Genomic DNA, 25844 nt, shown 5'->3' on the forward strand with positions numbered 1-25844 from the left:
TAAAGACGCAGACCTACTAGAGAATAGACTTGAGGACACGGGGAGGGGGAAGGGTAAGCTGGGACAAAGTGAGAGAGTGGCATGGACATATATACACTACCAAATGTAAAATAGATAGCTAGTGGGAAGCAGCCGCATAGCACAGGGAGATCAGCTCTGTGCTTTGTGACCACCTAGAGGGGTGGGATAGGGAGGGTGGGAGGGAGGGAGACACAAGAGGGAAGAGATATGGGGACATATGTATATGTATAACTGATTCACTTTGTTATAAAGCAGAAACTAACACATCATTGTAAAGCAATTATACTCTAATAAAGATGTTAAAAAAATAAATAAAAATTTTAAAAAAATTTAGAAAGAGAGATCCAAGAAGAAGATATAACAATTGTAAATATCTTTGCAGTCAACATAAGAGCACCTCAATATATAAGGCAAATGCTAACAGCTATAAAAGGAGAAATTGACAGTAACACAATAATAGTGGGGGAATTTAACACCTCACTTTCATCAGTAGAGCATCCAGATACAAAATCAATATGGAAACAAATGCCTTAAATGACATATTAGACTACAGATGCACTTAACTGGTATTTAAAGAGCATTACATCTGAAAGCAGCAGAACACACATTCTTTTCAAGTCCACTCAGAACATTCTCCAGGAGAGATCACACGCTGGGACACAAAGCAAGTCTTGGTAAATTTTAAAAAATCAAAATCATATCAAACAACTTTCTGACCAAAATGCTATGAGATTAGAAGTCTAGTACAAGAAAAAAAAAACTGTAAAACACAAGAAGACATGGAGGCTAAGCAATATTCTACTCAAAACCCAATGGATCACTGAAGAAATCAAAGAGGAAATTAAAAAAAATACCTGGAGAGATGAAAACAAAAGCATGACGATCCAAAACCTACAGGACACAGCAAAAGAAGTTCTAAGAGGGAAGTTCATATCAATACAATATTACCTCAAGAAACAAGAAAAATGACAAATAAACAATGTAAGCTTACAATAAAGCAACTAGAGAAAGAAGAACATACAAAACCCAAAGTTAGTGGAAGGAAAGAAATCATAAAGATCAAAGCAGAAATAAAAATGGCATAGAATCCAAGAAATCAATAGAAAAGATCAATGAAACTAAAAGGTGGTTCTTTGAGAAGATAAATAAAATTGATAAACCTTTAGCCAGACTCATCAAGAAAAAATGGGAGAAGGCTCAAATCAATAAAATTAGAAATAAAAAAGGAGACCTTACAACAGATATCACAGAAATACAAAGGATCATAAGAGATTATTACAAGCAACTATATGCCAATAAAATGGACAACCTGGAAGAAATGGGCTAATTCGTAGAAAGGTACAATCTCCCAACACTAAACCAGGAAGATATAGAAAATATGAACAGACCAATCACAAGTACTGAAATTGAAATTGTGATTTAAAAACTCGCAAAAAGTCCAGAACCAGATAGCTTCACAGGTGAATTCTATAACATTTAGTGAAGAGTTAACACCTGTCTTTCTGAAATTCTTCCCAAAAACTGCAGAGGAAGGAATACTCCCAAACTCATTCTATGATGCTAGCATCACCCTGATGCCAAAACCAAAGACACCACAAAAAAAGATTACTGACCAATATTACTGATGAACATAGATGCACAATTCCTCAACAAAATACTGGCAAACCGAATCTAACAATACATTAAAAGGATCATACACCATGATCAAGTGGGGTTTATCCCAGTGATGCAAGGATTCTTCAATATCCACAAATCAATCAGTGTGATACACCACATAAACAAACTGAAGAATAAAAACCATATGATCATCTCAACAGATGCAGAAAAAACTTTTGACAAAATTCAACACCCATTTATAATAAAAACTCTCCAGAAAGTGGGCATAGAGGGAACAAACCTCAACATAATAAAGACCATATATGACAAACCTACAGCTAACATCATACTCAATGGTGAAAAGCTGAAAGCATTTCCTCTAAGATCAGAAATAAGACAAGGATGTTGACTCTCCCCACTTTTACTGAACATAGTTTTGGAAGTTGTAGCCACAGCAATCAGAGGAGAAAAAGAAATAAGAGGAATCCAAATTGAAAAAGAAGTAAAACTGTCAGTGTTTGCAGATGATATACTATACTTAGAAGATTCTAAAGATGCTACCAGAAAACTACTAGAGCTCATCAATGAATCTGGTAAAATTACAGGATACAAAATTTATACAGAGAAATCAGTTGCATTTTTATACACTGATAACAAAAGATCAGAGAGAGAAATTCAAGGAACAATCCCATTTACCATCACAATAAAAAGAAAAAAAATACCTAGGAATAAACCTACCTAAGGAGGCAAAACTCCTGTACTCTGAAAACTATAAGATGCTGATGAAAGAAATCAATGGTGACACAAACAGATGGAAAGATATACCATGTTCTTGGATCGGGAGAATCAATATGGTCAAAATGACCATACTCCCCAGGGAATCTACAGCTTCAGTGCAATTGCTATCAAATTACCAAGGCCATTTTTCTCAGAACTAGAACAAAAAAATCTTAAAATTTATACAGAGACCCAAAAGACCCCAAATAGCAAAAGCAATCTTGAGAAAGAAAAATGGAGTTGGAAGAATCAGGCTCCCTGACTTCAGACTATACTACAAAGCTGCACTAATCAAAACAGTATGGTACTGGCACAAAAACAGACATATATCAATGGAACAGGATAGAAAGCCCAGAAATAAATCCACACACCTATGGTCTATTAATATACGGCAAAGGAGGCAAGAATAATACAATGGAGAAGAGACAGTCTCTTCAAAAAATGGTAGTGGGAAAACTGGACAGCTACATATAAAAGAATGAAATTAGAACATTCTCTAACACCATACACGAAAATAAACTCAAAATTGATTAAAGACCTAAAAGTAAGACAAGACACTATAAAACTCTTAGAGGAAAATATAGGCAGAACACTCTCTGACATAAATCGCAGCAGTACCTTTTTTATCTGTCTCCAAGAATAATGGAAATAAAAACAAAAATAAATGGGACCTAATTAAATTCAAAAGCTTTTGCACAGCAAAGGAAAACACAAACAAAATGAAAAGACAACCCACAGAATGGGAGAAAATATTCACAAACAATGTGACTGACAAGGGATTATTCTCCAAAATTTACAAACAGCACATGCAGCTCAATATCTAAAAAACAAAAGAACCCAATCAAAAAATAGACAGAAGACCTAAATAGACATTTCTCTAAAGAAGACATATAGATGGCCAAGGGACACACACAAAGATGCTCAACATCGCATATTATTAGAGAAATGCAAATCAAAACTACAATGAGATATCACTTCACACTAGTCACAATGTCCATCATCAAAAAGTCTAAAAACAGTAATTGCTGGAGAGGCTGTTGAGAAACATGAACCCTCCTACACTGTTGGTGAAAATATAAATTGGTACAGCCTCTATGCAGAACAGTATGGAGGTTTCTTAAAAAACTAAACATAGAGTTACCATATGATCCAGTAATCCCACTCCTGGCCATATATATGGAGAAAACCATGGTTTAAAAAGATACTTGCACCCCAATGTTTACTGCAGCACTGTTTACAATAGCCAAGACATGGAAGCAACCTAAATGTCCATTAACAGATTAATGGATAAAGATGATGTGGTACATATATAGAAAGGAATATTACTCAGCCATTAAAAAGAATGAAATAATGCCATTTGCAGCAACATGAATGGATGTGTACATTATCATACTAAGTGAAGTAAGGTGGACAGAGAAAGACAAATATCACATGATATCACATATGTGGAATCTAAAAAAATGATACAAATGAACTTATTTACAAAATATAAACAGACTCACAGACTTAGAAAACAAAGTTATGGTTACCAAAGGGGAAAAGAGGGGGGAGGAATAAATTGGGAGTTTGGGATTAACATATACACACTACTATATATAAAATAGATAATCAACACAGACCTACTGTATAGCACAGGGAACTCTACTCAGTATTATGTAATAACCAAAATGGGAAGAGAATTTGTGGAAGAATAGATATATGGATATGTATAACTGTATTACTTTGCTGTATACCTGAAACTAACACAACATTGTAAATCAACTGTATTCCAATATAAAATAAAACATTTAAAAATGCTATACAAATATAAATATATCAAACATTAAATAAAATAAAGTTCTTAGAATGCCTAGCAGATAGCAAGAACGATATAATTGTTATAAATAGGGACAACAACATGTGTGTAATCATAAATAAGGAATAATTCACCATGTGGACAGGGGCCATGATAAAATTGGGTCTTTTGACATTGGAGTTGGTTAAATGAAGAGGAGGGTATTTCTTGAAAATTCTTAACTACAGCTGGTGCTCAGAAAAGTTTGAGGTCTGAATTCATGCCGTGGTTTGTTTGTTTTTTGTCTGAAACCCCTCAAGCAGTATGATATGTGGAATCTAAAAAATCATACAAACGAATGTAAATGTAAAACAGAAACAGGTCACAGATATAGAAGACAAACTAGTGGCTAGCAAAGGGGAGAGGGAAGGTGGGAGTGGCAAATTAGGGATTTGGGATTAAGAGATAAAAAACTACTATGCATAAAATAGATAAGCAACAAGGATATATGGTATAGCACAGGGAATTATAAGCATTATCTTCTAATCACTTTTAATGGAGTATAGTCTGTGAAAATAGTGAATCACTATGCTGCACCCCTAAACTAATATAATATTGTGAATCAGCTATACTCCAATTTTAAAAAGTGGGGCTGACACCCAGGTAACAATTAAAATGAAATAAATATCCTTTCTGTGAAAATAGAAACTTCAACTCAGACCACACGTTGAATTTTATGGCCAGAAAAATTATCTTTTGGGAAATAAAGTCATTTTCAGGCAAACAAAAACATTTCTTTACTGAGAGACGGATACTTAAAGAGAATTCTAAAGGATCCAATTTAGACATGAGAAAATGATCCCTAATGGAAGATTTGAGATGCAAAAAGACATAGTGAGTTCAAGGAGCTTGCCTATATTTTATAAGGTCTCATGTGGAGGTGGGCTGGTATTGCATTTGCCACTTGTACCCAAAATGATATTCAATATTTATGAAGTGTTTTGAGTGCCTTCTATAAAAGATACATATAGATCCCAAGTGTTATGGTTTAATAAAACAATACCAAAATTACTGATAAATATTATCAGAAAAGTCAATATTTGTAGTATATAATTCTATTGTTAGCATTTCATTTCATTGGCATGCATAGGCAATATTGATATAAATAACTTTTAATTGTATACTCTAATAAATAATTGTTTTTTAATTTAATAAGTTATGTGATCTATAGCATGTATAGGGAAAATCACATCATATAAAGTCTCCTGTGTTTTTTCTATATGTTGTAAAACATCATTATGGTCTTATAATAATTTGTATTTTGTTTGTAATTGTACCTTCATAAGTGTAATTGTCCTAAATCAAGTTTCTTCAGCATTCTGTAAGCATCACATAAATAACAGCCATATTACAGTATTTTTAAAAAGAAAGGGCAAGCAATGATATGGTAAATATCTGGGCACACCTAAATAAAAACTGACTGAATAAATAAAATAGTAATAATATCTAATTTAAGGGGGGAAAGGAAAAACTAAATTACTGGATTGAAAGGGCATATAAATTGGGGGTGATGTTGTTTTGAGTTAAAGTGTTTTATGGCCTTCATATTATCTTGAAAGAAGATAAACATACTAATTTTAGAGAGGAGATCAAGATGGCAGAGTAGAAGGACAAGGAGCTCACCTCCTCCCACAAATACATCAAAAATACATCTACACGTGGAACGGTTTTCACAGAATACCTACTGAACGCTGGCGGAAGATATCATACTATCAAAGCTTCAAGAAAGGTCACCGCATAACTGGGTAGGAAGAAAGGAGAAGTGTTAGGATGGGACCTGTGCCCCTGGGAGGGAGCTGTGAAGGAGAAAGTTTCTCTCACCCTGGGAACCCCCTTCCTCTGCTGGGAGATCAGCTGGGACAGACAGGGAGCTTCAGAGACTCGAGAGTGCAGCAGCCAGATTGTGGCAGGCAGAATGGAGAGTGCAGCAGCCAGATTGTGGCAGGCAGAATGGAGAGAGAGCAGCACAGACAATCTGGCCACCTCGCTGCACTGCCCAGCTTGAGACACGCATCTGATGGTGCATGCAGGGGCTGGGTGCTGAAACTCATGCTTCAGCAGACAGATCCAGGAATAGGACTGGGGTCCGTTGCATAGAGACAGCCTGAAGAGACTGTAGTTCAATCTGGGCCACAACCAAGAGTGTATACAGGACGGAGCTCAGGTCTGCCACAGAAGCACCATTGTTAATGGGTGTGTGAGGTGAGGGGCAGGGCTCCACCACTGCAGCCTCATTCTCACCTTGCTCACAGTGGGCACGGCTCCACCTCTATGAGCTCTGGGAGTGTGCAAGGGCTGGTGGGTTGCCCACATGCAGAGGTGGGACTGAAATTTGGGCTGTGTCCCAGAGGCTGTTTGAAGTCAGTGGATTTACACCACTGGCTTTGTAAGCTCAGGGCCTGTGGGACATCCGAGAGGATTACTGGTGCTCCAGTGGCTGGGGTGGGTCCAGTGTTAGCAGCTGTGGGCTTTGCAGGCACATGCACATGGAGGTGGGGCTGGAGTCTGGGCTGATTCCATAGCTCCCACAGATGGGCCCAATGCCTGAGTTCCTCAGATCTGTACTGGTAGATTTGCACTGGTGGTTTGTGTATACAGCACCTGAGGGACATCTGGGCCTATTGCCTGCATTCCCCTGGTTGAGATGGGGCTGAGGTCAGTGCCAACAGTGTATTTTGTGAGCCTGCACATCAGATGACAGGTGACACCACAAAGCATACACACTTCCCTGTGGACAGCTCCTGCAGAGGAATACTCAGTGACTCCTCTCTCAGTGGGAGTACTCCAGTTGGGCCTATCTCACACCACAGCTCAGAAAAGGATCTGGGGGCTTCTACTCCAACTGGGGAGCAGACCCTGCCCCCAGCAGGGCTGTGAAAACCACCTAGCAAAGAGTAGGTGCTGCTTAACATACGGTGCAGGCTCTGGTCACCACAACACCAATCACACCTCCTATCAAGGGGATAACAGCCAGCACACACTGAGGAAACACGTGGCAGGCATCCATATTAAAAACAGCCCTCACGCCAAAAATATTAGACTCGTGCAGGCTACGCAGGGATGCTCCCATATAAAAACAGCCCTTCAAGACCACAGTAGATAACTGTTTCTCCAAAATTCATAGAGCCAGACAAATATAAATAAAACAAAGAAGCAGAAGAACCATTCCCAATTAAGAGAACAAGAGAATCCTCCTGAAAGAACAAACAATGAAACAGACCTATCCAGTCTACTAGATCTCGAGTTGAAAAAGGAGGTAATAAAAATACTGAAGGAATTAAGAGAGGCTATCGATAGAAATACAGATCACTGTAAAAAGGAGCTAGAAACTATAAAGAGGAGCCAATTAAAATTTAAAAACTCATTTGCTGAGACAAAAGCTGACCTAATAGCAAACTAAATAATGCAAAAGAACAAATAAGTGATCTGGGAGACAGAAAAATGAAAATCACCCAATCAAAATAGCAGACAGAAAGACAAAAAAAAAAAAATGAATGCAAGATATGAAACCTATGGGATAATATAAAGCATGCTAATCTATGCGTAATAGGGATCCCAGAAGGAGAAGAAAGAGAAAAGGGATAGAAAATGTATTTGAAGAAATTATAGCTGAAAACTTCCCAAACCTAAAGAAGAAAACAAATGTCTAGGTACAGGAAGAACAGAGGGTCCCAAACAAGGTGAATCCAAACAGACCTACACAAAGACATATTGTAATTGAAATGGTAAAAGTTAAAGAGAGGATTCTAAAGGCAGCAAGAGAAAAACAAAGAGTTAATTATAAGGGAAGCCCTGAAAGGCTATCAGCTGATTCTATACAGAAACGTTGCATTCAAAGACCTGAAAGGGAAAAACCTGCAACCTAGGATACTTTACCCAGCAAGTTTATCATTTAGAATAGAAAGGAAGAGAAAGAATTTCTCAGACAAGCGAAAATTAAAAGAATACAGCAATACTAAACCTATCTTAAAAGAAATATTGAAAGGTCATCTTTAGAAAAGAAACAATCTATAGAAAAGAGAAAATCACAACTGGAAAGTAAATAACTTAAATAAGCCAGTACACAGATTTAAAAACAAACAAACAAAAAACTTGTGAAAGCAATGATAACTACAATGAACAGCAAAAGGATAAACATGAAGATGTAAAAGAGGACATCAAATCATAAAATGTGGGGGAGGTAAGTAAAAATGTAGTTTTCTTTTTCTTTTTTTTTTTTAGAATGTATTTGAGCCTATATGACTACTAGTCTAAAGCAAGTAGATATAGTGATGGGTTGACATACTTGAAAAACAGGGTAACTACAAATCAAAAACATACAATAGATTCACAAAAACCAAAAAGAAGAGAACACAAGCATAATACAAAAGAAAACCATCAAACCACAAAAGGAAAAACAAATAGAAAAAGAAAGAAACCATCTAGAAGAAATACAAATCAACTGGAAAACAAGGTTTAAGATGGCAATAAATACATATCTATCAATAATTACCTTAAATGCCAATGGACTAAATGCTCTAATCCAAAGACATAGAGTGGCAGACTGGATTTAAAAAAATAAGAGCCTATGATATATTGCCTACAAGATACCACTTTGGGCAAAGGACACACATAGATTGAAAGTGAGGGAATGGAAAAAGGTATTTCATGCAAATGGAAATGACAAGAAAGTGGAGGTCACAATACTTGTATCAGACAAAAAAAAAGACTTTACAACCAAGGCCAAAAAGAAAGATAAAGAAAGACACTATATAATGATAGAAAGATCAATACAAGAAGAGGATACTACACTTGTTAACATATATGCACCCAATATAGGAGCACCTAAATATATAAAGCAAATATCAATACGCAAACAGACATAAAGAGAGAAATTGACAGGAACACAATATAGTAGGATTTTAATACCCCACTGACATCAATGGACAAATCTTCCAGGCAGAAAATCAGTAAGGAGACAGAGATCCTAAATGACACAATAGAACAGTTAGAACGGTTATTTTCACGACATTACATCAGAAAAAAACAGAATGCACATTCTTTTCAAGTGCATATGGAACATTCTCTAGGATAGACACAAAACAAACCTCAACAAATTTAAGACGATAGAAATTATTTCAAGCATCTTTTCTGAACACAATAGCATGAAACTAGAAGTAAACCACAGAAAAAGAAATGAGACAAAAATGATTATTTGGAGACTAAATAACATGCTACTAAAAAACCAACGGGTCAACAATGAAATCAAAGAGGATATTAAATAATACCTTGAGACAAATGACAATGAGTACACAACCATACAAATTCTGTGGGATGATCATAGTCTATGGGATGCAGCAAAAGCAGTCCTAAGAGGGAAGTTCACAGCTATACAGGCCTTCCTCAAAAAACAAGAAAAAAATACCAAATAAACAATCTACCACCTAAAAGAATCAGAAAAGGAAGAAAAAACAAAACCTAAATTCAGCACAAGGAAGGAATAATAAAGATCAGAGAGGAAATAAATAAAATAGAGATTAAAATACTAGAAAAATAATCAATAAAACCAAGAGCTGGTTCTTTGAAAGGGTAAACAAAATTGACAAACCTCTGGCAGGGCTCACCAAGAAGAAAAGAGAGAGGACCAAAATAAACAAAATAAGAAATGAAAGAGGAAAAATGAGAACTGATACTCAAAATACAAAAAACCATAAGAGAATACTCTGAGCAATTACATGCCAACAAATTGGGCAACCCGGAAGAAATGGACAAGTTTCTAGAAACATACAGTCCACCAAAACTGAATCAAGAAGAAATAGATAATTTGAACAGCTTATCACTAGAAGTGAAGTAGAATCTGTAATTTAAAAAATTCCCTGCAAACAAAGTCCAGGACCAGATGGCTTCGCTGGGGAATTCTACCAACCATAAAAAGAAGAACTTACATTGATACTTCTCAAAACAAAAACCCCCAAAACCAACCAAACATACAAAAAACCAAAAGAATTTCATCATCAATTTGATGATAGGTTAAAAGGAAGTGAATAAAAAATGATTCTCAGGTTTCTGTCCTTGATGACTGAGGGGTCCCATTGATTAAAAAGGTGACTCGGGAAAAGAAGTATGTTTGAGGGAAAGATGATAAACTCAGTTTTGAATATGTTGTGTTTGATGAGCCTATGAGACAGTGATGAGACATCCAGGAGGCACTTGAAGCTAGAGTGCTGAAGTTCAGGAAAATTATTTGGGCTGAATATATGAGTTAAAGAACCATCAACAAGCTTACACAGAGACAGCCCACTCATAAGAGAAGATGCTCTAGGACAGAGTTTCATATACCAGAAAAATTTAATGAAAAGTGAGAAAGAAAAACTCACAAAGGGTCCCTGCACTCATTCAGCATGGTCAATCATGCACCTATGCCTCTCTGATCTGAAGGGTCCACTAGAGGTCATGAGGCCCAATGCCCTCTGTTTATAGGTGAGGAGACTGGGTCCCAAAGAGGGGGAAGTGACCTATAACTCCTTCCTCTAGCTCCATCACTCACTAACCCACCCATCATCCCTATTTCTCTTTTTCTTCCTAACCTGCTAAGAACCATCATGTCTCAGTTCAAGGGTCATTTCCTCAGGGAAGCCCTCGCTCTCCATCCCGACACAGTAATTTTCTTTTGGTATACTTGTTTCTCTTTTATTATGCTAGTTATAATTGTAAAAGAAAAAACAAAAAAACCTTTTTAGAGTATGTAAGAAAGTTTTTCCCATCCTCCCTCAACCTGTCCCCACTCCCTGCAGACTACCTCTGTCTTATTACCCTTCTTTGTCTTCACAGCACTTACCAGCACCTGCTATTTTAAAATACATTTATTGTCAATTTTCTCTTCTACTGAAATGTAAACTCAAAGATTTTGTCTGTTTTGGTCATTACTCTATCTCTAGCACATAAAAGAGTGCCTAACATGTGAAAAGGGCTCAGTATATATTTACTAAGTGACTGAATGCATTTGTTTCACATCTGTCTGATTTTTGAGTAAGTTCTGTGAAGACAGAGACTATGTCAGTATTTTTCATCATCTCCTCAGAGCTTAGCACAGTGCCTGGCGCTTAGTAAAGGTTTATAGAATAAACGTATGAAAACACCACAAAGCTAGATTTTGCATAAGCTTGTTCTATTTTTAATGCACCACACATAGGAGATCATAAAAATATTTTTGGTTATTGAATAAGTAAAAGAATTAATGAAATAAATAATCATATGATCCATAGGCAACCCCACTGGTAAGACCATAAGTTGCACTGGCAGTGAGATGTTACATACACTCTATGGCCTGTGTCCTCTTTGAAGGAAGGGGCTAGTTTGAGGTCTCTGTGGCTTTCCTGAATGGATGGTAATGGGGCTGTACAGAGTCAGAGGACCTTGACGTGAGCCTCAGCTACTGTGCAGGCAGTCAGACTTTGGGCAAGGAGGAAAATCTGAATCTCTGTTTTCTCATTTGAGTTATCTCCCAAGGTCTACATGACAAACTATATAGAAATAGGCCTTAAAGTCGAGTTTCTGGTCCTAATTCCAACACCAGGTGGTTTAGTTTGGGAACCTTGGATTTGTCAGTTCACTTCAGAGAGGATTGGTTACACTGTTGGAAAAAATAGGGATAACAACATATCCATAATGGAGTAAAACTGATTGGAAAACAAAAGTAATTTGCTAATGTATGAACTCTATTTCTGATGAGAAAAAACTTACGTAGTTCATGATCTTTAACAAGGCAATTGATTCTTCTTGGTTTAGTCTAAACATGCTGCTGGGTACAGGGTAGTCTCCCCAGTTTCTACCTAACATATTTTGTTATTTTAATTGTCTTCTCAATATTTAAAAATTTCCCTCTTTCCATATCCTTCTACAGTATTTAGCCTTTGGGATTCATCATCTGGCACTGAATGACTCTAGAAGCTTTCTGTATCCTGTCTGTATGCAGGTTCTCTCTGCCATGCTTTGGAGCTGCTGCAATTCCTCGGACAAAATTAAAGTGGTGAATGCATGCGTAGCCTAAAATCCTATGCATATACTAGAAATGTATATGGGAGTCCTCCACTCTATTTGCAGATTAAAGCCAGATGATGATACTGTTCTACATCTATTTATATGGAAATTAACTATTTTAAATTGTAATACCCAGTGCTGGCAAGATTTGGTGAGTCTTATATGACCTTATACATTATTGGTATCATTATATTTGGTACAATAATTTTGGCAACATGAAATCTAAGTTCTCTCTTTTTGGAAATTTATCTTAAACAAATGATTCAAAGAAGAGAAAAAACTGTGTATGAAAATATATATTCCAGGGTTATTTTCAAGACAGTGACACAAGGATCAACCTAAAAGATCTAATAACTGGAGAATAGCTACTCTATTTTTGTAGAAACAAATGACAGAATATTATCTAATGATTAAAATGATAATTATAGAGGAGAGACAGAAAGAATATATTCATGATATCTAATAAAAAATCAGAATACATGATTAGTATAAATTCATTAAATTATGTAAAAATATGCACACAATAGGGGCTTATGTGGAATTAACAATGGAAAAATAAACAGCTGAGTTGTTTGGGTAGTAACAGAATGGTCAGTTGTCTTGATTTTACATTTTTTTTAATATGTTTTTTATATTTTCAATGAAAAATATCTTTATGGGAGGTAATATGCAATCCAAGTTCTACCCTTTTGCTTCAAATTCAGCAATTAATTAAGCTCAATTCCAACACAATATATGCACCTCTTCCTCTTCCCATTCTATTTCTACCCTGTATGTTCTCTAACAAGATTGAACTTGGTCTGAGAAGCCATTTCTTCAAGAAGGAGTCTTAAATGCTCAGCTGGAGAATGGAACTGGCTCAAGTAGTTTGATTTTTCTCTTAGTTATTCTGCTTTATTCTTATTTCTGTCCCCTGTCTACTAGCTCTTTAATCCTAAATTTGTGGTCTAGGAAATGTGGCTGGAGGATACGCTCTTGAGGCCACTGGGAAGGTTGAAGGCTATTGAAAGGTTCCTGGTAGAAAAGGAAAGAAAGAAGCTTTTTTTTTTTTTTTTGCGGTACGCGGGCCTCTCACTGTTGTGGCCTCTCCCGTTGCGGAGCACAGGCTCCAGAGGCGCAGGCTCAGGGGCCATGGCTACGGGCCCAGCCACTCCGCGGCATGTGGGATCTTCCTGGACCGGGGTACAAACCCGTGTCCCCTGCATCGGCAGGCGGACTCTCAACCACTACGCCACCAGGGAAGCCCAAGAAAGAACCTTTATAAGGGAAGAGAATGTCTTGAAGTGAAGACAAGAGGAGCTGTGCTCTTGTGTAGTAGGAAGAAAGGGGTATCAAAAATGTCCTTTTGGGCTCTTTGTACTTTTTCACTTGCCATTCTCTCCTCATCTTATTTGAGCTAGCTGAAACTTCTCTTGTCAATACTGTCAACCCCTTTAAAACCAACGTTGCAAAACCCAATGGTAATTTTTCTGCTTTCTTCTTATTTGAATTTTCAGTGGCATCCAACACAGCTGACCTCTCTATCCTCCTTGTAGCATTCTCTTTCCTTGGATTTTGTGACACAAAAATTTCCTGATTTTCTTTCTTATTTAATGGCTGCTGCTCCTGTTTCTTTTGCTGGGTCATTCTCAACTTGAACTAGAAATGCTGGACTGCTCCAGATCTCATTCCCAGGACCTCCTCTTCACTTCATTTTCCTTAGATGTTCTATGTTAATCTTATATCTCTAAATACCACATATACGCCAAATATTAGCCCTGACCTCTCCCCAGAACGTCAAAATAATACGTACAACTTGACATTCCACTTTAATGTCTAACAGTTTAGCCAAAATGCAACTAGCCAAACTAACAAAAAATCAAATCCTTAATTTTCACCTTCTATTGTGCATTTCCCCCAATCATGCTGATTTTAGTAAGTGATGCCATCATTTTTACCCAGTTGCTCAAGTGAAAATCTAAGACGTAGACAAGATACTACAGTGAGGTAGGAGGAACAGGTGGAGAAATCCTTGTGTTTGCTTGTGGTGGAGCTGATGCTCAGAATGGTGGACACAACGCGAGCACAGGAGAAGAAAACGAGGAGGACGCTTCCAAGGCTGTGTGTGTGACATAAGACCAGGCCAGGACAGTGAGATTGGTGGAGCAGGCTAGAGGGAAGAGGGAGGGCAGCTCACAACTGAAATAGGAAACAGTGTGGGTCTCACAGAACTCTAAAGAGCCAGCTCCAAAGATATTGATGTGATCATCCAGAAAGCCCAGGCCCCGCTGGGCCAACAGCAGTCCCACACACAGGTGGTTTCTCATCACCTGACTGAATACCAGAGAATGACAAATGTCAACATAGTGGTCATGGGCCATTGCTAGGAACAGGAAGGATTCAGTGCCCTCAGAGGCAGAAACGAAGGAGATGTGGGCCATGCAACCCGCTACTAAGATTGCTTTCTTTTTAGACAAGAGATTTTCCAGAAACTTGGGCACTGAGACTGAGAAGTAGCAGATATCAAGGAAGGAGAGTTGTCCTAGGAAGAAGTACATAGGTACATGGAAACGGGAATCAGCACTGATCACCAGCAGCATCACCAGATTCTTCATCAGGGTTAGGAAGTAAACCCCAAGGAATAGCACAAAATGCAGAGCCTGGATGTGGGGGTCAGCAGATAGCCTGAGGATGGTGAACTTGGTGATGGTGCTGTGTTTCTCAAAAAGAAGAAACTTTCCCTTGGAATAAAATTAGCATTTCGAACCTCATTTTTTGCCTATTTCCTCTGGGCCTTAAATCCTTTCTCTATACACATTATTTCTTGACTCTGGGATCCAAGTTCAAGTTTTGAACCACCTTCACTAACTCTCTAGACTCAATAGTATCTTTGATTTTCTTATATTCTACACCCTCAACTCTAGATCAAGCTGATGCTGCTCAGTCTTTAATAAAATATTTAGATAGATGATAGATTACGGCATTTGCAGATGCAGAGAGAAGTTGCTAATGTAGGTGGAAGGGCTGAATTTATTGAAAGGGGAATGTCAACAGGAGCCAGAGAATAAGTGGAGGAGTTTACCTTGGGAATAGGGATGCTTGATCCATTGTTAGAGGAAGGAAAGCAAAGAGTGTGGAGAAAGATACAGGCAAGTTTTTGTATCTGGAAGGGAAGGGAGTTTCCTATTTATAGCCTCTATACTGTCAATTAGGTGAAAGGTAAAGTCATCAGTGGGGGTATGCAGGGGGAGACTGGTGTTTGAAATAACTATGTTGGATTAGTTGCAGTGGTGAAGTATAGTCCAGGTTTTTGGTTATAAATTTGAGTCCAGTCGTCACTCTTATGTGATTTTTCTCGTGTTTGGTATATGTGGAGAGTAAGTCAGTCATTGCATTTATGTCAGACATGTGATGTAATAAAAGGAGAGATGGGTTATGGAGTTAAGAAATTTCCTTGGTGATAAAATGAATGAATCTTCCCTGTGTAATGAGAGAAGTAAGGATATGAGTGGTATGAAATGAAAATGTGGTCGACATAAAGGATTAGTGTTCTCAATGCATATGAAAAATGGTTGGTGTAGGAACACTAAATTAAATGAAGCAGACAGAGAGGTGACTGTGGTAGGAGAGTGTTTGAAATTGAGATTTTTGAAGGTGCTGGCTGAATGTGTGAAGGAAAACATCCTTGGATGGAGGGACACAAGGAAACCAGAGACTTGGTACTATTTTAATTAAGATGAGAATTTTTTTGGTTATTTTTTCTTCTTCTCCTAGAAAAGTCACATGATGTTAAAACATTTAAAAATATGTTAAAGTTTTAAAATTTAGAAATTAGAGCACAAGGAAGTTAGTCCAGAGATACCCCAGATGTTCTACTGTGGAAAGGCACCTGTCTCAATTGGTCATGATTACTTATTCCCCTCTACAGATCCATAATTAAGTTCTATTTAAGAGTGTTATATTCAGACCTTGCTACATTCTGTGTTCTCATACCAGATTTAGCTAACATGCTAACCTAGAACTTGCCCAGGTTCACTTGCTCTGACCTGACACTGAGACACAAACTCAGCCTCAAGATCACTATTCAAACTTGTTGGCTCAGTCAGCTGGTTCATTCTGGCCTTCCTGTCTTATGGTTGATGCAATTAATTACTTAAGGGAGACTGAGACTTTTCTCCAATTGTTTCTTCACCCAGCAATTAAGCCCTTGTTAGCTACCAAGTCCCAATTAACCTGTGAACATAATCCAATGAGCCAATCAGTAGACAAGTTGGCAGAATTCATTCAGATTCAGTGACAAAGATGTTTAATTGGCTTGTAAAATATGCTTTGAGAACTGCCAGTAAGGAGCTGGCTCAGTGTATTGTTTATATTTTTAATTTTTTGTATAATGTGATATTTTGACATCTTAAACTTTCTGGCTGTGGAGAGTCTGCCTCTCACCAGGGATAGCTAATTCTTAGAGAGATAGCAAAGGAATTACCATGGAGAATGCCTTTAATATACACACTAACCAATTCACAGCCATATCTCCTCTATGTAGCCCTTACAAGCCAGGAAACAATATTCGTCTGCCTTAACCATCCCAGGGCCAGGTACCAGGCAACTAGGGACCACCCCTATAGCACGGAGCCTCCCAAAATTATTCAACCTAGCCGGTTCCAAACTGTTCCTGCCCTGCCTTGCCTTCTAGTGAAAACCCCAGTAAAGGCTCTAGGCCATGCTCTCTCTCTCTCTCCCCTTCTGCCTCCTCACCAGTGCTGGTGCTTCCCCACATGGCCCTGTGTGGTGTGCCATGCCTACTGTTTCTAGTACCTGTGAGTACAATAGATTTTGTTTTTCTGAACCTCTCCTGTGTCTCTTCCTATGGCCTAAGACATACGTGGGGTCAAGTCATCAAGTCCTAGTTCTGTTTCTTACTAGTTGTATGATCTTTGGAAAGTCTTTAAGCCTTCCTTATCTCAATTTTCTGATCCATAAAATGGCATATAGTAATACCTCTCTTATATGGTTTTAAGAAGTTATTTATATAACTTATGTGCAGTGCTCAGCATACATTGGTTATGACAGACTTATTTGTTATTCGTTGCCTTAGTTTTAATCCCTCAATATTCTCAAGGAGAGGACAAGAGTTAATTTTGAGGGCAGATCAGAGCATGTTAGTAAATAGAGAAATAAAAACCAGATCAAAGAGGGAGAGACGGAGATGGATGGGGGAAGGATGATCTCACTGTAAGAGCAGAGTTGCAGGAAAGCTCAAAGTACAGAGCAAAGGAGACACAGAGAGGAAGAGATAAAGAGCAGAGATAAGTGGCTCAGGAGATATCAAGGCAGACCTAGCTCTCCTCTTCCCCAGTGGAGAGAACCCTCTAGGTGCTATGACCTGTTAACAGAATGTCTCAATAAACCATGCAGGTGGAAAAGAGCAACAACTCTTTTCTCTGAAGAAAAGCTCTTGTCTATCTACATGACAGTATTAGGGGGAAAAAAAAAAGTATATTAGTGTATGTGCCAGGAGTCCCCCTGGCTAAGATTTCAAAATCCTTTTTTAGATTCTTATAAACTTGGGCTGCTCTGAATCCTAAGAAAAGTACATAGAAATACAATTTGGGTGGGTACCTGATCATGCAAGCCCAGGATACAGCTGAGTTGATTCCTTGAATTCCTTGGAGTTCAGCCAGAAGCAAATTTTTGACCTCATTATATTAGAAGTTTCCTTATATGCAAGTATGTGTGTGTTGACAAATATAATCTTAATGACTAAACCTTAAATAGGTTTTTGACTAAACCTTAGTCAGCTTGACTAAACCTTAAATAGGTTTTTCCTGAATATAGGTCCCTGACCTCCCTTTTCTTAGAGCATTTGCTGGCCCTGATCTCCCTTTTCTGAGAACATTTGCTTTAAAAACTTGAAATTGTAAATTCTTTCTCTGCCTCTTTAAAATGAATGTAAATCTTCTCTCAGCTTCTTGCCTGTCTTTCTCGAGGTCCTGAGAACTATCTCTTTGAAATGTAAACATTGAAGAAGATAGTACTCCTAGCTCTCAGTCTATGTAGAAGGACAGGAGACTAATTTACATAAACAACTAGTAAATATGGATGGCCTAATCACAGAGAAAAACATTTGCAAACTCAGGAATAACTCAGTGAGCTTGACATCCCATTGATTGACCATAAGGAACACACACACATACATGCTCTACTGAGTTGTAAGTAGCTACCACTCCCCCTGAATTAGGCTTATTTATGCATCCCACCATAGACAGCACAGGTTAACATACATGTCTCAACAGGGTGAACTTGCTCCACTAATTTTATCACATGGCCAAAGGAATAAACTAGCGTGTACCTTCTCTATGGACAAATGGGAAAGAGGAGAAAGGTGGGGTTGAGCAGTGCTTCTTCTCCCTAACTCACCAATTGGGTAACAACTTGCCCTCTGGTGGGGTTGGAAAGATTGACTGAGGGTTAGATAGTGTCTTAGGTTGGGATCCTGAGAACCAGAAACTGAGAGGGGTGTTCATATGTATATAATTTAAAGGAGAAAACTCTTAGGAGAAATCAGTAAGGAAGTGAGGGGAATCCATTATATCCAGAATAGGGTAGGATTTGTACAAGACTGTGGTTTCAGGTAAAGTCTAGCAGCTGTATCCTAAGATGAAATCCAGTGGAATTTCTGAACTTTAGAAGCTGATTTAATCTCTCATAGGCTCCACTGTTGAATACTGTAAAGAATTAATAAAACCCATAAGATTATCAGAGCATCAGCCAAACACCTAAAATATTATTAGAAGAAACAATTGTGCTAGCACCAGATAAGTTATTTCAAGCAAACTGAATAAACTCAATTCATTGTTCGATTAGAACTACATTACCATTGTCAAGGACCATAACAGAGACGTACAGGGGCCTGGGGGAAGGTAAGCAGATGGAGCAAATTTTGCTTTTATGGTAACCAGGATACCAGTCACTCTTTGCTTGTTGCCTGAAAGACATGACTTGTTTACTAAGACACAAATGAGAAAAATAATCTGTCAAGAAGTAATTTTGGCCCTATGTTTTGCCATATTTGTTGGGCCAAAGCCATATATACACATGGATGCATCTCTCAGAAAGTGTTATTTAAAATATTGCTGTCTTAGAAAGAGTAAACATTTGCAATAGTGGTAGTCCCAGTCCCTGGGATAGTTACTGAAGTAAGGTACTTTCTTTGCCTCTCAGTATTCAAAATATTTTAATTTCTATTTTGTTCTAGCATTTGTTTCTGACACCACATGTTAGATCAAATGTGGGCTCTGTCAGGACAACCTGTACCTCAATGTTAAGAAGGTAAAATCTGAGGAGTTGTGAGTGAAGCACCAAAAACCCCTGCTTTATCTCTTACTCCTGATTAATTATATCATCTTCCTTTATCTTTTAAATTATATTTCCCTCGTGTTTTGATGATAAGACATGAGCATATTTTTTTTAAATAAATTGAATTTTTCTCTTTGATTTTAGGGGAAAATATTTCAAAAGACAGCGTGTTCCAAGCACGTTGTTGTTGTTATTGTTTTTTAATTACAATTTTAAGGTTGTAACTATTTTATATCAAAATTGAGAAGATAGCGTAATTATTTCACAGTAAAGTATCCTTGTTTTCTTCTTTTGTTTATTAATAAAACATTCTTAGGGTGAAGATTCAGTTTATTACTTTGGGGACTATTAATATCTTCACAATATTGAGACTTCCAACACTTGAACATAGAGTATTTTTTAACTTATTTATTCTTTATTTCAATAATTTTTGTGATTTTATATTTTAGCGTATTTTCAGGTTCACAGCAAAATTGAGAGGAAGATACAGAGATTTTCCATTTATCCCCACCCCCACTCATGCATAGCCTCCTCCACTATCAATATCACCCACCAAAGTTATACAAATGTTACAACTGATGAACCTACAATGACACATCATAAACAACCAAAGTACACAGTTTACCTTAAGGTTTACTCTTGGTGTTGTACATTCTATGGATTTGGACAAATGTATAATGACATGTATCCATCTGTATTATACAAAGTAGTTTCACTGCCCTAAAAATCCTCTGTATTCTACCTATTCATCCCTCCCCTACCCTAGCCCCTGGCAATCACTGACCTTTATACTGTCTCCACAGTTTTGCCTTTTCCAGAATGTCATACATTTGGAATCAAAGTATGTAGCTTTTCCAGTTTGGTTTTGTTCACTTAGTAATATGCATTTAAGGTTTCTTCATGTCTTCCCATGACTTGCTAGCTATTTTTTTTAGCACTGAGTAATATTCCATTGTTTGGATGTACCACAATTTATTCATTTCCCTACTGAAGGACATCTTGATTACTTCCATATTTGGGGAATTGTTAATAAAGCTGCTATAAACATCCATGAGCAGGTTTTTGTATGGACATAAGTATTTAACTCCTTTGAGTAAATACCAAGGAGCATGATTGCTAGATTATGGTAAGAGTATTTTTAGTTTTGTAAGAAATATCAAACTGTCTTCCAAAGTGACAATCCCATTTTACATTCCTACCAGTAGTGAATGAGAATTCCTGTTGCCCCACATCCCTACCAGTATTTGGTATTGTCAGTATTTTAGATTTTGCCAACTCTAAAGGGTGTCCAATGGTTTCTTATTTTTGTTTTAATTTGCATTTCCCTGATGACATACGATGAAGAACACCTCATCATATGCTTATTTTCTATCTGTATATCTTCTTTGCAAGGTGTCAAAGTATTTGGCCCATTTTTTAATTATTTTTTTATTGTTGAGTTATAGGGATTTCTTTGTATATTTTGGATAACAGTACTCTTTCTGATGTGCATTTTGCAAATATTTTCTCCCAATCTGTGACCTATCTTCTCATTCTCTTGACATTGTTCACAGAGAAGAAGTTTTTAATTTCAATGAAGTCTGGTTTATCAGTTATTTCTCTCATTAATCCTGTCTTTGATGTTGTATCTAAAAAGTCATAGCAATATCTAAGGTCTTCTAGATTTTCTCCTATGTTAACTTCCAGGATTTATATATTTTGCGCTTTACATTTTGTTCTGTGATCTATTTTGAGTTAATTTTTGTGAAGGGTGTAAGTTCTGTGTTCAGATTCTTTTTTTTTTTTTTGCACGTGGATGTCCAGTTGTTTCGGTGCCATTTGTTGAAAAGGCTATCTTTGCTCCATTCTATTACCTTTGCTCCTTTGCAAACATCAGCTACTATATATATGTAGGTCTATTTCTGGGCTCTTTATTCTATTCCATTGATTGATTTGTCTGTTCTTTCACCAATGTCTTGATTGCTGTAGCTTTATAATAAGTCTTGAAGTCAGGTAGTGTCAGTTTTGGTTCTCTAACTTTGTTTTTCTCCTTCAGTATTGTTTCTGTTATTCTGGGTCTTTTGCCTTTCCATGTCAACTTTAGAATCAGTTTGTCAATATCTACAAAGTAACTTTCTGGAATTTTGATTGGCATTGCACTGAATCTATTTATCAAGTTGGAAAGTACTGACATTTTGGCAATATTGAGTCTTCCTATCCTTGAACATGGAATATCACTACATTTATTTACTTCTTCTTTGAGTGTGTTCATCAGAGATTTGTCATTTTTATCATAAAGATCTTGTACACATTTTGTTAGATTTATACTGAAACATTTCATTTTTTGGTGTCAATGTAAATGGTATTGTATTTTTACAACTGTTGATATGAACAATCAAATTCCAACTGTTCATAGCTGGTTTTTAGAAAAGCAATTTTTTGCATATTAACCTTGTATCCTGCAAATTTGATGTAAATTCCCATTAGTTCCAGGAGTATTATGGTCAACTTTTTGGATTTTCCACACAGATAATCATGTCATCTGTGAGTAAAGACAGTTTTATTTCTTCCTCCCTAATCTGTATATCTTTTATTTCTTTTTCTTGTCTTATTGTATTAGCTATAACTTCCAGTATGATGTGGAAAAGCAGTGGTGAGAGGGGACATTCTTGCCTTGTACCTCATCTTCGTGGGAAAACTGTGTTTTTCAGCATTATGATACTATCTGTGTCTTTAACTCATCAGAGGCTATCTATAAATAATATTATACAACTTCATATATAGTACATTACACTTCCATTTCCCCCTTTCTGTCTCATGTGCTACTTTTGTCATACATTTTAATTCTACACATATTATATGCCCCCAAATGCACTATTACTATATTTGCTTTAAGCAGCCAACTATGTTTGAAGAAGATTAATAAATGAGATAAATGCCTTTTATACTTACTTACATGTTTTCCATTTTGGGAACTTTTGTGTATATCTAAATTTCCATCTGGTATCATTGGTCTCCTGCTTGAAGAACTTACTTTAACATCCTTGTAGTAAATTCTACTGACAATGAAGTTTTTCAGCTTTCCTTTGTTTGAAAAACCCTTTATTTCATCTTAAGACATTATCAAGTGTCCCCTTAGGGAAGAATTATCCCCTTTTGAGAAACTCCTTGCTAGAACTAAGGTAGAACTAAGAAAATAGTTCAAAAAACATGTCAGAAAAATCAACAAAAGAAACAAAGTAGAGCACTAGAAAATTATCTACCTAATACAAAAGAAGGTAGAAAAGGATGAAAAGAGGAACAAAAAAGACATGTGATATAGCAACAAATGACAAAATGGCAGATTTAAGTCTAACCATATTGATAATTATATTAAGAGTAAATTGATTAAACAGTGCAAGCCAAAGTCTGATATGGCCAGACTGGATTTTAAAAATTAGGTCTAGGGCTTCCCTGGTGGTGCAGTGGTTGAGAGTCCACCTGCTGATGCAGGGGACACGGGTTCGTGCCCCGGCCCAGGAAGATCCCACATGCCGTGGAGCGGCTGGGCCCGTGAGCCATGGCCGCTGAGCCTGCGCGTCTGGAGCCTGTGCTCCACAACAGGAGAGGCCACAGCAGTGAGAGTCCCACGTACCACAAAAAAAAATTTAAAAAATTAAAATTAGGTCTAGCTATATGCTGTCTAAAAGAGAAACATGTTAGATTAAAAGACACAAACAGATTGAAAATTAAAAGGTGAGTTAAGGTATACCTACAAACAGTAACGATATGAGGACTAGAAGTACTGATACATGCTATTGCATAGATGAAACTCAAAACATATGCTAATGGAAATTACCCAATCAGAATAGCAAAAAAAAAAAAAAAGAAGAAGAAGAGAATAGTTGAAGGGACCTCCAGGACAATATCAAGTACGCTAAACGTCTGCATTATAGGGGTCCCAGAAGGAGAAGAGAGAAAGTGGTAGAAAATATATTTGATCAACATATGGATGAAAACTTTTTGAACCTGAAGAAGGAAACAGATATCCAGGTACAGGAAACACACGGAATCCCAAATAAGATGAACCCGAAGAACCTATGCCAAATAATATCATGATTAAAATGGCAAAAGTTACAGATAAAGAGAATTTTAAAGGCAGCAGGAGAGAAAAAAGTCACATATAAAGGAACCCCCATAATGCTATCAGTTGATTTTTCAGGAGAAACTTTGCAGGCCAGAAGCAAGTGGCATGATTGATTGATTGATTGATGGCTGCGTTGGGTCTTCATTGCTGCACACAGGCTTTCTCTAGTTGAGGCAAGTGGGGGCTACTCTTCATTGTGGTGCACGGGCTTCTCATTGCGGTGGCTTCTCTTGTTGTGGAGCAAGACCCTAGGTGTGCGGGCCTCAGTAGTTGTGGCACACAGTCTCAGTAGTTGTGGCACACAGGCTTAGTTGCTCCACGGCATGTGGGATCTTCCCAGACCAGGGCTCAAACCTGCATCCCCTGCATTGGCAGGCAGATTCTTAACCACTGCGCCACCAGGGAAGTCCTGGCATGGTATATTTAAAGTGCTGAAAGGAAAACACCTACAACCTAGGATACTCTACCCACAAGGTTAACATTCAAAATTGAAGGAGAGAGAAAGAGCTTCTTAGACATGAAAAAACTAAAAGAGTTCATCAGTATGAAACTGACCTTACAAGAAGTGTTAAATAGTCTTAAGTGAAAAAGAAAAGCCTACGATAAGAAATAAGAAATTATAGGCAGAGGAAAATCCCACTGGTAAGGGCAAATATATAGTAAGGCTGTGGATCAACCACTTAAATAAGCTAGTATGGAGGTTCAAATACAAAAAATATAAAATGGACTATAGCTAAAATAAACATGTAGATATAGACATGAAGATTTAAAATAGGACATAAAAAACACAAAACATGGTGAGGGGAGTAAAAAATCTAGAGCTTTTTGAATGTATTTGAACTTAAATGACTGTCAGCTTAAATCAAGTAGATATAATTATAGGTCAACATGTATGAACTCCATGGTAACCACAAATCAAAAACCTACAACAGATATACAAAAACTAGAGAGAAAAAAACACAAACACAACACTAACAAAAATAATCATTCTCAAGTGTATGGAACATTCTCCAGGATAGATCATATCTTGGGCCACAAATCAAGCCTTGGAAAATTTAAGAAAATTGAAATAATACCAAGCATATTTTCCAACCACAACACTATGATAATAGAAATCAATTACAAGAAAAAAAACTGTAAAAAACACAAATTCATAGAGGGTAAACAATATGCTACTAAACAACCAGTGGATCACTGAAGAAATCAAAGAGGAAATCAAAAAATATCTAGAGGCAAATGAAGATGAAAACACACCAATCCAAAATCTAAGGGATCCATCAAAAGCAGTTCTAAGAGGGAAGTTTATAGCAATACAATCTTACCTCAGGAAACAAGAAAAATCACAAATAAACAACCTAACCTTACACCTAACGCAACTAGAGAAAGAGAAACAAAAAAACCCAAAGTAAGTAGAAGGAAAGAAATCATAAAGATCAGAGCAGAGATAAATGAAATAGAGATGAAGAAAACAATAGCAAAGATCAATGAAACTAAAAGCTGGTTCTCTGAAAAGATAAACAAAATTGATAAACCTTGAGCCAGAAACATCAAGAAAAAAAGGGAGAGGATTCAAATCAATAAAATTATAAAGGAAGAAGAAGAAATTACAATGGACACCACAGAAGTAAAAGGATCATAACAGACTACTAAATGCAACTATATGCCAATAAAATGGACAACCTGGAAGAAATGGACAAATTCTTCGAAAGGTACAACCTTCCAAAACTGAACAAGGAAGAAATAGAAAATATGAACAGACAAATCACAAGTACTGAAATTGAGACAGTGATTAAAAAACTTCCAACAAACAAAAGTCCAGGACCAGATGGCTTCACAGGTGAATTCTGTCAAACATTTAGAGAAGAGTTAAGACCTACCCTTCTGAAACTCTTCCAAAACACTGCAGAGGAAGGAACACTTCTGAACTCGTTTTATGATGCCAGCATCACCCTGATGCCAAAACCAGACAAAGATACCACAAAAGAAGATTACTGACCAATATTACTGATGAACATAGACGCACAATTCTTCCACAAAATACTAGCAAACAGAATCTAACAATACATTAAAAGGATCATACATCATGATCAAGTGGGATTTATCCCAGGGATGCAAGGATTCTTCAATATCCACAAATAAATCAGTGTGATACACCAC

General features: G+C 37.1%; 1 protein-coding gene across 1 annotated transcript; it reads right to left on the reverse strand.

Annotated features, from left to right (window-relative positions):
- Positions 1–11806: 11806 nt before the first annotated feature.
- LOC149747987 (olfactory receptor 8S1-like) lies at positions 11807–16341 on the reverse strand. Its single transcript, XM_089921574.1, is given in 3 exon segments — positions 11807–14353; positions 14356–14967; positions 16273–16341. Coding segments are annotated over 3 exon segments (876 nt in total). The 3' UTR covers positions 11807–14158.
- Positions 16342–25844: the final 9503 nt, after the last annotated feature.

This window comes from Delphinapterus leucas, chromosome 11 (genome assembly GCF_059928025.1).
Source record: "Delphinapterus leucas isolate spDelLeu-1000000601 "Yukka" chromosome 11, BTC_Dleu_Yukka2, whole genome shotgun sequence".
NCBI classification, from domain to species: Eukaryota; Metazoa; Chordata; class Mammalia; order Artiodactyla; family Monodontidae; genus Delphinapterus; species Delphinapterus leucas.